This window comes from Manis pentadactyla, chromosome 14 (genome assembly GCF_030020395.1).
Source record: "Manis pentadactyla isolate mManPen7 chromosome 14, mManPen7.hap1, whole genome shotgun sequence".
Lineage (NCBI taxonomy): Eukaryota > Metazoa > Chordata > Mammalia > Pholidota > Manidae > Manis > Manis pentadactyla.
Genome location: NC_080032.1, coordinates 63,482,085 through 63,495,356, shown reverse-complemented (window position 1 = coordinate 63,495,356; position 13,272 = coordinate 63,482,085). Strand labels below are relative to the sequence as shown.

The 13,272-nt window shown below is 43.6% G+C and overlaps 1 protein-coding gene across 2 annotated transcripts in view; it reads left to right on the top strand.

Annotated features, from left to right (window-relative positions):
- ANO2 (anoctamin 2) overlaps positions 1 to 13,272 on the top strand; it is a 283,607-nt gene that overhangs the window by 202,691 nt on the left and 67,644 nt on the right. For both annotated transcript variants that reach the window (XM_057491702.1, XM_057491703.1), the window contains exon 13: positions 10,720 to 10,794. In XM_057491702.1, coding sequence (XP_057347685.1) covers positions 10,720 to 10,794 — 75 coding nt within the window. The remainder of the gene's footprint in view (positions 1 to 10,719; positions 10,795 to 13,272) is intronic.

Here is a 13,272-nt window from a genome sequence, read left to right as displayed (position 1 = left end):
ATGTGAGATTGAGAACTGGGCAGATGGGGACATAGATGGGAGGAAGACTCATCCCCAGGGGTACACTGGTTTTTTTGAACCATAGGCATATGGTTACATTACCTATTTAAAGATTAGATTCATAAGAAAGCTCTCTTGAAACCCAGACTCAATATTATAAAGAACTTCCAGACAAAAAGGAAGCTATACACTACCTGTTCTAAAATACTAATGTTGGCTCTTTCTGAGCGCGCCCAAACTATCTTCTAAATTGTTCATTTCTAGATGCTTGCCCAAGGGAGGTATTATTCTGCAGTGTCACTTGGCAGAGATTTTTGATGTATTGGGTCTCTGCTCATTTCTCTACCTCCTCATCACTGCAAATGTGTGCACACACAAACACACACACACACACACACACACACACACACTCACATGTGTGCATGTATGCCTGCCTCCCAAACAGATGTAAAAGTTGGCACCCTCACACCAGGTAGCTGACATTCAGGGATCCTCCACACTAGGCCCAATCTTAACCTGAAAGAAAATTAGCCTACTGCATTTATTCAAATAACTTGATTCTTTAACCCAAGGATTGTGCTTTTCAAATCACAAGTGTTTGGAAGGGGCCAGAGTACAGAACATCACAAGACCTCTGTTATCACTCAGGGTCCCCACCCCCAGCGTGAGTCACCTCCTGGGGAATGCACGCACTACACAGCACGTAGACCACAGTTACAGGGCTTGGATTAGACTTTCCTTCCAGTGTGTGAAGTTGATGTATTTTTACATATCCTTGGATTGATGGGTGGAGGGGCTGGTCATGGGTTTAGCTTTTTCTCTGCCTTTTTTCTGTCTTGGTTCTGTGAAAACCCTGGAGATGCCACAGAGGATTTGATGCTTGGGGAGGCCAGGCATGGCTTGAAGCGATAACTGGCTTAGAGAGCAGGAGAGAACTTGAGGTGGAAGTGTGGAGGAAGTCTTAGGGGTGGTCCCTTCCAGCCCCCACCATGATGAGAGGCTCAGCGGGTGCCCTGCTCAACACAAGCCAGTGGGGGCAGTGAGCCCTCAACTCCAGGGCAGCCCGGCTGACAGCCAGGTGGTTTCCTCCCCAGACTGAGAACAGTGAGAGAGGACAGCAGGCATGCCCCCAGGCTGCAGCACCTGAGGCTCTTTTTCCTCCCCTTTGTCTTCCTTCCTTCTCTCCCATCAAAATATTATTGCCTGTGTGGCAAGTAAAGATGGAAGGAAAGGAAGGAAGGAGAGTTGCTTGCTTCCAGGTTGCTGACTATTTTCAGGGAGGTAGATAGATTTTCCTTCTCTTTTTTTTCCTATTTGTTTATTTATTTATTTTGTTATCATTAATATACAATCACATGAGCAACATTGTGGTTACTAGATTCCCCCCATTATCAAGTCCCCCCCACATACCCTATTACAGTCACTGTCCATCAGCATACTAAGATGGTATAGAGTCACTACTTGTCTTATCTGTGCTAAACTGCCTTCCCTGTGACCTCCACTATGTTATGTGTGCTAATCGCAATGCCCCTTATTCCCCTTATCCCTCCCTTCCCACCCACCCTCGCCAGTCCCTTTCCCTTTGGTAACTGTTAGTCCATTCTTGGGTTCTGTGAGTCTGCTGCTGTTTTGTTCCTTCAGTTTTTGCTTTGTTCCTATGCTGCACATATGAGTGAGAAATCATCTGGTACTTGTCTTTCTCTGCCTGGCTTATTTCACTGAGCACAATACCCTCTAGCTCCATCCATGTTGTTGCAAATGGTAGGATTTGTTTTCTTCTTATGCTGAATAATACTCCATTGTGTATATGTACCACACCTTCTTTATCCATTCATCTACTGATGGACACTTAAGTTGCTTCCATTTCTTGGCTATTGTAAACAGTGCTGTGATAAACATAGGGGTGCATCTGTCTTTTTCAAACTGGGCTGCTGCATTCTGAGGGTAAATTCCTGGGAGTGGAATTCCTGGGTCAAATGATATTTCTATTTTGAGTTTTTTGAGGAACGTCCATACTGCTTTCCACAATGGTTGAACTAGCTTACATTCCCACCAGCAGTGTAGGAGGGTTCCCCTTTCTCTGCATCCTCACCAGCATTTGTTGTTCCTAGTCTTTTCTATGTTGGCCATCCTAACTGGTGTGAGGTGATATCTCATTGTGGTTTTAATTTGCGTTTCCCTGATAATTAGTGATGTGGAGCATCTTTTCATGAGCCTGTTGGCCATCTGAATTTCTTCTTTGGAGAAATGTCTGTTTATATCCTCCACCCATTTTTTAATAGGGTTATTTGCTTTTTCGGTGTTGAGGCATGTGAGTTCTTTATATGGAGTGTTAACCCCTTATCAGATATGTCATTTACAAATATATTCTCCCATACTGTAGGATGTCTTTTTGTTCTGCTGATGGTGTCCTTTGCTGTACAGAAGCTTTTAAGCATGATGTAGATCCACTTGTTCATTTTTTATTTTGTTTCCCTTGCTCTAGGAGATGCATTCAGGAAAAAGTTGCTCATGTTTATATTTAAGAGATTTTTACCTATGTTTTCTTCTAAGAGTTTTATGGTTTCATGACTTACATTCAGGTTTTTGATCCATTTTGAGTTTACTTTTGTGTACGGGGTTAGACAATAATCCAGTTTCATTCTCTTGCATGTAGCTGTCCAGTTTTGCCAACACCAGTTGTTGAAGGGGCTGTCATTTCCCCATTGTATGTCCATGGCTCCTTTATCGTATATTAATTGACCATATATGTTTGGGTTAATGTCTGGAGTCTCTAGTCTGTTCCACTGGTCTGTGGCTCTGTTCTTGTGCCAGTACCAAATTGTCTTGATTACTATGGCTTTATAGTAGAGCTTGAAATTGGGAAGTGAGATCCCCCCTACTTTATTCTTCTTTCTCAGGATTGCTTTAGCTATTCGGGGTCTTTGGTGTTTCCATATGAATTTTTGAATTATTTGTTCCAGTTCATTGAAGAATGTTGCTGGTAATTTGATAGGGTTTGCATCAAATCTGTATATTGCTTTGGACAGGATGGCCATTTTGACGATATTAATTCTTCCTAGCCATGAGCATGGGATGAGTTTCCATTTGTTAGTGTCCCCTTTAATTTCTCTTAAGAGTGACTTGTAGTTTTCAGAGTATAGGTAATTCACTTCTTTGGTTAGATTTATTCCTAGGTATTTTATTCTTTTTGATGCAATTGTGAATGGAATTGTTTTCCTGATTTCTCTTTCTATTGGTTCATTGTTAGTGTATAGGAAAGCTACAGATTTCTGTGTGTTAATTTTGTATCCTGCAACTTTGCTATATTCCGATATCAGTTCTAGTAGTTTTGAGGTGGAGTCTTTAGGGTTTTTTATGTACAATACCATGTCATCTGCAAATAGTGAAAGTTTAACTTCTTCTTTACCAATCTGGATTCCTTCTATTTCTTTGTTTTGTCTGATTGCCGTGGCTAGGACCTCCAGTACTATGTTAAATAGCAGTGGGGATAGTGGGCATCCCTGTCTAGTTCCCGATCTCAGAGGAAAAGCTTTCAGTTTCTCGCTGTTCAGTATTATGTTGGCTGTGGGTTTATGATATATGTCCTTTATTATGTTGAGGTACTTGCCCTCTATTCCCATTTTGCTGAGGGTTTTTATCATGAATGGATGTTGAATTTTGTCAAATGCTTTTTCTGCATCTATGGAGATGATCGTGTGGTTTTTGTCTTTCTTTTTGTTGATGTGGTGGATGATGTTGATGGACTTTCGAATGTTGTACCATCCTTGCATCCCTGGGATGAATCCCACTTGGTCATGGTGTATGATCCTTTTGATATACTTTTGAATTCGGTTTGCTAATATTTTGTTGAGTATTTTTGCATCTACATTCATCAGGGATATTGGTCTGTAATTTTCTTTTTTGGCGGGGTCTTTGCCTGGTTTGGTATTAGGGTGATGTTGGCTTCATAGAATGAGTTTGGGAGTATTCCCTCCTCTTCTATTTTTTGGAAAACTTTAAGGAGAATGGGTATTATGTCTTCTCTGTGTGTCTGATAAAATTCCGAGGTAAATCCGTCCAGCCCGGGTGTTTTGTTCTTGGTTAGTTTTTTGATTACCGTTTCAATTTCTTTGCTCGTAATTGGTTTGTTTAACTTTTGTGTTTCTTCCTTGGTCAGTCTTGGAAGGTTGTATTTTTCTAGGAAGTTGTCCATTTCTTCTAGGTTTTCCAGCTTGTTGGCATATAGGTTTTCATAGTAGTCTTTAATAATTCTTTGTATTTCTGTGGAGTCTGTCGTGCTTTTTCCATTCTCATTTGTGATTCTGTTGATTTGTGTTGATTCTCTTTTTCTCTTAATAAGTTTGGCTAGAGGCTTATCTATTTTGTTTATTTTCTCGAAGAACCAGCTCTTGGTTTCATTGATTTTTGCTATTGTTTTATTCTTCTCAATTTTGTTTATTTCTTCTCTGATCTTTATTATGTCCCTCCTTCTGCTGACTTTAGGCCTCATTTGTTCTTCTTTTTCCAATTTCAATAATTGTGATGTTAGACTATTCATTTGGGATTATTCTTGCTTCTTCAAGTGTGCCTGGATCGCTATATACTTTCCTCTTAAGACTGCTTTCACTGCGTCCCGCAGAAGTTGGGGCTTTGTGTTATTGTTATTTGTTTCTATATATTCCTTGATCTCTATTTTAATTTGTTCGTTGATCCATTGATTATTTAGGAGCATGTTGTTAAGCCTCCATGTGTTTGTGAGCCTTTTTGTTTTCTTTGTAGAGTTTATTTCTAGTTTTATATCTTTGTGGTCTGAAAAGTTGGTTGGTAGAATTTCAGTATTTTGGATTTTGCTGAGGCTCTTTTTGTGGTCTAGTATGTGGTCTATTCTGGAGAATGTTCCATGTGCACTTGAGAAGAATGTATATCCTGTTGCTTTTGGATGTAGAGTTCTATAGATGTCTATTAGGTCCATCTGCTCTACTATGTTGTTCTGTGCTTCCGTGTTCTTACTTATTTTCTGCCCGGTGGATGTATCCTTTGGGGTGAGTGGTGTGTTGAAGTCTCCTAGAATGAATGCATTGCAGTCTATTTCCCCCTTTAGTTCTGTTAGTATTTGTTTCACATATGCTGGTGCTCCTGTGTTGGGTGCATATATATTTAGAATGGTTATATCCTCTTGTTGGACTGAGCCCTTTATCATTATGTAGTGTCCTTCTTTATCTCTTGTTACTTTCTTTGTTTTGAAGTCTATTTTGTCTGATATTAGTACTGCAACCACTGCTTTCTTCTCGCTGTTGTTTGCCTGAAATATGTTTTTCCATCCCTTGACTTTTAGTCTGTACATGTCTTTGGGTTTGAGGTGAGTTTCTTGTAAGCAGCATATAGATGGGTCTTGCTTTTTTATCCATTCTATCACTCTGTGTCTTTTGATTGGTGCATTCAGTCCATTTACTTTTAGGGTGACTATTGAAAGATATGTACTTATTGCCATTGCAGGCTTTAAATTTGTGGTTACCAAAGGTTCAAGGTTAGCCTCTTTAGTATCTTACTGCCAAACTTAGCTCGCTTATTGAGCTGTTATATACACTGTCTGGAGATTCTTTTCTTCTCTCCCTTCTTATTCCTCCTCCTCCATTCTTCATATGTTGGGTGTTTTGTTCTGTCCTCTTTCTAGGAGCGCTCCCATCTAGAGCAGTCCCTGTAAGATGTTCTGTAGAGGTGGTTTGTGGAAAGCAAATTCCCTCAGCTTTTGCTTGTCTGGGAATTGTTTAATCCCACCATAATATTTAAATGATAATCGTGCTGGATACAGTATCCTTGGTTCAAGGCCCTTCTGTTTCATTGCATTAAATATATCATGCCATTCTCTTCTGGCCTGTAGGGTTTCTGTCGAGATATCTGATGTTAGCCTGATGGGTTTTCCTTTATAGGTGACCTTTTTCTCTCTAGCTGCCTTTAAAACTCTTTCCTTGTCCTTGATCTTTGCCATTTTAATTATTATGTGTCTTGGTGTTGTCCTCCTTGGATCCTTTCTGTTGGGGGTTCTGTGTATTTCCGTGGTCTGTTCGATTATTTCCTCCCCCTGTTTGGGGTAGTTTTCAGCAATTATTTCTTCCAAGATACTTTCCATCCCTTTCCCTCTCTCTTCTTCTTCTGGTACCCTTATAATACAGATATTGTTCCTTTTGGATTGGTCACAGAGTTCTCTTAATATTGTTTCATTCCTGGAGATCCTTTTGTCTCTCTCTATGTCAGCTTCTATGCGTTCCTGTTCTCTGGTTTCTATTCCATCAATGGCCTCTTGCATCTTATCCATTCTGCTTATAAATCCTTCCAGGGTTTGTTTCATTTCTGTAATCTCCTTTCTGGCATCTGTGATCTCCCTCTGGACTTCATCCCATTTCTCTTGCGTATTTCTCTGCATCTCTGTCAGCATGTTTATGATTTTTATTTTGAATTCCTTGTGAGGAAGACTGGTTAGGTCTGTCTCCTTCTCTAGTGTCTCTGTGATCTTGGTTTGCCTGTAATTTTGTCTTTTCATGGTGATAGGAATAGTTTGCAGAGCTGGGATGAGTGACGGCTGGAAGAACTTCCCTTCTTGTTGGTTTGTGGCCCTCCTCTCCTGGGAGAACAGCGACCTCTAGTGGCTTGTGCTGGGTAGCTGCGCGCAGACAGGGCTGCTGCTTCCTGCCCAGCTGCTATGGAGTTAATCTCTGCTGTTGCTGTGGGCGTGGCCTGGCTCAGGCGGCTGCTCCAAAGTGGTGGAGTCGCGTTGGAGGGGGAGCATCTGGGAGGCTATTTATCTCTGTAAGGGGCCTCCCTGCTCCCTGCAGCCCAGGGGTTAGGGTGCCCAGAGATCCCCGGATTCCGTACCTCTGGATTAAGTGTCTCGTCCTGCCCCTTTAAGACTTCCAAAAAGCACCCACCAAAACAAAACAACGACCACAAAAAAAAAAAAAAATTTTTTTAAATAACAAAATAAAATAAATAAATAAATAAATAATGGCCGCTCGTTTTTCTTTATTCTCCGGCGCCAGCCTCAGGCACCTGCTCACCGGTCTTGCTGCCCTGTTTCCCTAGTATTGGTGTCCCTGTCCCTTTAAGACTTCCAAAAATCACTCACCTCAACAAAACAACAACAACAACAACAAAAATGGCCGCTCGCTTTTCTTATGTCCTCCGGCGCCAGGCCTCCAGTACCTGCTCACCGTTCTTGCTGCCCTGTTTCCCTAGTATCCAGGGCCCCCCCGCGCATGCACTGTGTCTGCGCTCTGGCCCGGATGGCTGGGGCTGGGTGTTCTGCAGTCCTGGGCTCCGTCTCCCTCCTGTTCTGCCTCCTCTTCTCCCGCCGGGAGCTGGGGGGAGGGGCGCTCGGGTCCCGCGGGGCCAGAGCTTGTATCTTACCCCCTTCGCGAGGCGCTGGGTTCTTGCAGGTGTGGATGTGGTCTGGATGTTGTCCTGTGTCCTCTGGTCTTTATTCTAGGAAGAGTTGTCTTTGTTATATTTTCATAGATATATGTGGTTTGGGGAGGAGATTTCCGCTGCTCTACTCACGCCGCCATCTATGCTCTGCCTCTGATTAGATCTTACTTTTGTACCATACCTTAGAGTTTGCAAAGCTCTCACAGACATTCAATTATGCAGTTGGCATAGTACCTGTTGCCTCTTAGGTGGGACAAATGTTGTCATCTCCCTGCTTAAAGGAGAAGGGGGTGCTCAGAGCTCCCGCTTACCTCAGTGTGTGGGTGCTCCGGCTTGGCACTCTCCATAGGTTGGCTGATTAACATAAAAGGTCTGGTAACTTGGTGAGATAGATATTGCTATTTTACATATTGTACAGATAAGAAATATAATTATGGATGAGAAAACTGAGGTTCTGGGAATTTCCCAAGGTCACTTGATATAAGTATTAGAGCCAAGAGGTAAACTCAGATGTTCTGGCTCCAAGTCTGCTTTTCTTTCCATGATCCCATATGCTGGCTAGATGGCTTTTATGCAGGGTGTATTTAAATTAATGGTGTCTTGCCATGAATCTTTGTATCCTTAATGTGCCAGTGAGTGGAGAGTTTGAATCAGCTTCCATTATGACAGCCAATTACACGTATACATATATATATAAAGGCTACTTTCCTCCCTGGCAGCTTTGCTCGTAAGTTCGGGACCTTGGAAACCTAACCTTTGTGCTGCTCTTGGCGCTTGTGTCTGAATGCATGAGAACTGTGTGGATGTTGGAAGTTAGGACTTCCAGAAAAAGGGCTCATTGGTATAAACATGAAAGGGGGTGATTTTTCAGCAAACACCAGACCATCTGTATCAAAATGGGTATTTTTCTTTACGATTGTTGCTTTGAGAGGGCATCCGATTCAGCTGCTTTCTGTTGTCTCATTTTTGTGCAAAACAGTAATGCCACCTTCCTTTCCAGGGTTAGCTCTGGAATCCTTTTCCTGTGTCCTCCATGGTCTGAGCTGCCCATGGGCAGCCTAAGCCTTCTCACTGCGTTCTCAGTGTCCTGCACAGAGTGAGGCTCTCCAGTGCTCAGACCGTGTGTGCTGAGGGGAACCGAACCAGAGCTCTCCAGGCCACAGTGATCACTGCAGGGTACAGGCTCTCCAAAGACATCTCGTCTCCCTGGGTCCCTGGACTGAAGAAGGTGGACAACCACCCTGCAGGAAACCTTAGCCAAAACTATCCTGGAGGCCTGACTCTTCCCGTGGGTTCATTAGTCACCCTCCACAATTGTGCTTTTTATTTCTTTGAGCCCATTTCATCTTGAGCCATATTTCTTGCTCCTCTGCAAGTACTTCCCTCTCCCCCATTTCTTCCAGGACTGACTGACTCTGCCCTGAGGGCCACCCTGAGCCCAGTCTCACCCTTACTGACTGGTGTTTCCTGCCCCTTCCCCTCATGTCACAGATCCAACAAAGGTGTTCCTACCTCTCCTGGCCCTGATCCACACTCAGGGGCCCACGGGGGAGAAATCATCCTGTGGAGCCTGCCGTGGAGTCTGTCTTCCCTACTCACCACTGGTACTTCAGGGCACACCTGGTTTGCTGGGGTTTCCGGCAGAACCTCTCACTTATAGGCCAGAGAACAGAAAAAGAGTGAGAGAGTCACTAAATCCTTCACTGTAAAAGGGAGCCCTTAGGAAAGGCCCTGCCATGCACCCCCACAGTTCTTTCCAGGTCCCTTTTGGTGTTATCATCCACCAGCCCATCTTTAGTTTTTCTCATCAAAATCTTCAAGGAAAATTCGACTGGTGTGAGGAAACTAAAAATTACACTGAAGGCAGAAAGAAGGACATGCTCCTCCCCTTTGATGTTGACCTCCTTCAGAAGACCATGCATGGGTCTTGCTCAGCCCTAGTTGAAATAGTTCTGTGCCCTTCCACCTATTCAGAATGGCCACAGCCTGTAGTAACCTGTTCTCATCGTGTGATAGAAAGTCCACTGGGCTGGTCTAGAGACTGGATTCTATCACAAAGTCTATGAAAATGGAGCGTCACTTGTTCCTGAGTGGGAGTCCCAGGGCAGCAGTCCTGTCTGCTTTCCTCTGTGTCCCCATGAACCTAGCACCAAGGTCTGCACACGGTGGTTGTACAAATGTTTTTAGAAAGCCATCTTTTAGGCCAAGAAGGCCCATCACCTATAGTAGGGTGTTCAAAGGCTAGATGGCACTGTTGCTAGAGCCAAACCAGGTGCATCTGAAACAGCAGTGAGGAGGGAAGAGCAAACAGGGGCCCTGGAACATTCACTTGCTAAGTTTGATTCTGATACATGGCAGAGATGCAGGAGGCCTCCTGCCTTCCCAGAGCGCAGTGCCTTTCTATTTCATGGAATCCTCACAACGTGGCTGCAGATGGCCTTTCTAGTAACTTGGTAGGAGGGAGGGCACCCCCAAGTCTAATTTAATAGAACTGCAGCTCAGAGGAGTCTAGTGCCTGGTCTAAATCTACATAGCAATTAATTGGCAGAGATTGTAACCATTCTTACCTTGTTTGGGCATCTTCTTACCAAGTGAGGGTCCTTGGACGGTGCTAAAGGAGGACTGTGGTCCATCCTGGCCCAGGAGAGTGGACTGGGCGAGCTAGATGGACCCTGTCTTAGGTGAAAGTTGAAGGTCTAACCTGCACCTCGAAGTGTCTGCATTTGTGACCAGGGGACATGGTCATTTGGGAAGAAACAAAGGACAATACATACTGGTTCTTTGAAGAACAAACATTGTGGGTAATTTGTATACTTAACTTAGGATTTAAGGTCAATGGTTGATGTTCTATTTACAGGATGATCTATTTCAGAATGTTGCTGGGGAGCTGGGTCATATCTGTCACTTGTCCATTGCTTTCCTGTGTTCCCATGTTTCTCTTTAAAACCATTCTGTGCATAGGCAAGATGTTGTCACAACTGTGTGCACTTCACAGTGAAGACACAGAGGGTCAGAAATGTTAAGAGACATGTCCAAGGTTGCACAGCTGAGAAGGGGTTGAACTAAAACTTCAGGCCAGTATGAGGCTGAAATCGAATATTGTCCTTTTTCCAGGCGATGCGGAAATCACAAAATTAGGAGGGCTGTTGTTGATATGAGGGGAACGCATCAGAGACCAGAAAAATACTTACATAGAGTGATGAATGATTAATTGTATGCAAATTTATGCAAAATTGAGAGAAAATTATCATCTTTATTAACACATAAAAATTATTTGTGACTTCTGATTGTCTCTACCCTGCTGTTTCTCCCCAGGATGATGAAGATAAGCTGAACTGGAAAGATCGTTTCCCAGGTTACTTGATGAACTTTGCGTCCATCTTATTCATGGTAAGTTCCTTGAGGGGACACCTGCCCATGATTTATGCATGTAGATCCTGCTGTGTGAAGGCTGTGTGTGTGATATTCCCTTTTGCTATGGTAATGATCCTGTCCAGAGGGACAGGATTTTACCTGATAATGAGGTCACTGCTGCTATTAGTCATCCAAAAAGGGGAAGGTGTTTCCCTCAGACAGGAAACCAGATCTGGGAGGGGTCAGTGGCCCTCAGTGGCTGCAGAAAGGGGCTCTGTCATCTCAGCCTTGAGCACCACTGTTTGAACTGGGAACTTCTAGGGTGGGTTCCATCCACATGGAGACAGACGAAGACCTGGAAAGTAGTAATACAAGTAAGATGGTGTCAGAATTGTGGCAGCCTGTCTGGGCTGTGGACTGGCTCTCCCTGATGGTTTGTGGAAAAGAACCGAGTCTGGAAGCCACAGAAGGCAGCCACCTTGGGCTCTGTAGGCCTGATTCTTTAGCCTCCCTACAGTTGCTGAGTTTATTTCCCTGGGTTCCTCCCTTAGAGTTTAGAAGAGCCTTTGGAAAGACCCAGATGGTCTCAGCTGAGTCAGGGAGGGTGAGGAATGGGTCTGAGAGTCATACTTGAGTCAGATCGGGAAAGTGGTGGCAGATCATTCTCGGGGGCCAGAATGGGTGAGACAATAGGGAGTGAAGCTGGAAGACCCTGGGAAGGCAAAATCCGGGACTGAGCTCAGGACACTAAGGCATCTGCTCTCTTTGTGGGTAGATGCCTTTAGGATTCAGGACTGGGACTTCTGTTTTACAAAGGGGAGTTGTGTCCTTAATGCATTTCTAAGCAGGACTGCACATTAATTGTGTGGGGAGGGTTCGCGTATTCTAAAAACTGGGACTGAATCATAGTTTCCTGGACCTACTGGCAGGAGGTTATTCTAACACAGGCCTGAGGTTATTATTGCCACCATGAACAGAAGCATTATGTCTGCTGAGAACAGGAATATGTGCTAGTCTCAGAAATTTAAAAAGCGAAGGAGGCATAGACACCTCAGTTCAATTCCTTGTTTCACAGATAAAGTGCAGAGGTGATGGGTGGCCAAAACTTAAAAGTTTCCATTTCTTACCATCTCATTGCTTAGCAAGAGGGAGGCATGTAGAATTTATTTAAGAATATGTGGTGAACTGCAATGTGTTAAACTAAAATGATAAGATGTTTAACACTTCAAAGCCACCCACAGTATTCATAGTATTGTCAAAGGGTTTATTTGTTCATTCAGGAAGTATTGAATGATACCTCTTGTGCTTGATGGTATTCTTAGGCATTGGGGATAGAATAGAAGGTAAAAGAATCCCTCCCTGATGGAGTTTATAGGTAACAAATATGTACATAAATAGGAAAATAGGTAAGTAAAATAGACTTCGATCTCTGGTAGTGGTACATTAGGATATTTGTAGCATCCCGTCTTGCTGAAAACAACAAAAATATTGGATAAATGTATTTTTCAATCTTCTGAAAGCCTTGAGGAGATGACAGCATAGTAAAGAATACCAGGCTCAAACCTAGGGGAAATGGGAACCAAGGAAACAAATACCTGGGCATTAATGCTTATTTTACTTTGAGGACATTTTCCCATCTAGGCAAATTTGGGCTTTGGTTTTGGTGGTTTTATGGGGCAAGGAGGATAGGAATCAGGGGACATTCTAACAGGAAGTCCTCACCAAATTAAATTGGAAGTGTGAAGGGCTATTCTCTCAAACCCACTCCCTCCTCACTTATGGGACTGCAGAGCAGGTTGTTAGGAGTCTAAGAACAGGGAGAAAAAGGGAAACAAATCCTGGTCCCTGAGAAGTGGCCATGGGCAGGGCTCACTGTGGATCTGTAGCCTGGTTCACCCTCTGAGAGGCTCGGGGGAGCCTCAGATTGGGCACTTGGTCCAGGACTCAGTGCTCCCAGGTGCCCAGAGGAAGCAGACACAACTTCTGTCTGTAGGAAGGCATAGTGACACTAGGCCTCTAGAAGTCCCCCAAGAGAACTGTGCAAGGGCAATGAGGATAGTACAGTAAAAAAATAACCGATTATACAAGAAACTAAAGCACCATGAGAAAGAACCAGTGGGAACAGACAGCAGTGACTAAAGATATTAGAAATACTAGTCACAGGTTGAAGCAACAAGCTTGAAAATATCAGTGAAGAATAAGATGTATTTTCCAAAATGACCTAGAAGACTGTGGTATTTTTGTGGGAATAAGTAATTAGACTAATGGAATAACACAGAAAACCAAGAATCAGATCCATGCAAGTGGCACTGCATGTGAGTGGCAAAGAGGTGGCCCTGAAAGAATTCCATCATGAGCATGAAACAGATGTCAAGGGTAACTCCAAGGTTATTATCTTGGGCAGTCAAAAAGCTGGAGCCATCCCTTACTGGGAGAGAGAGGAGTTCTGGAGTTGCCTTCACAATGGGTATAAATCTGGAGCTCAGAGATGTGCAGGCTGGAGACCTAATTGGG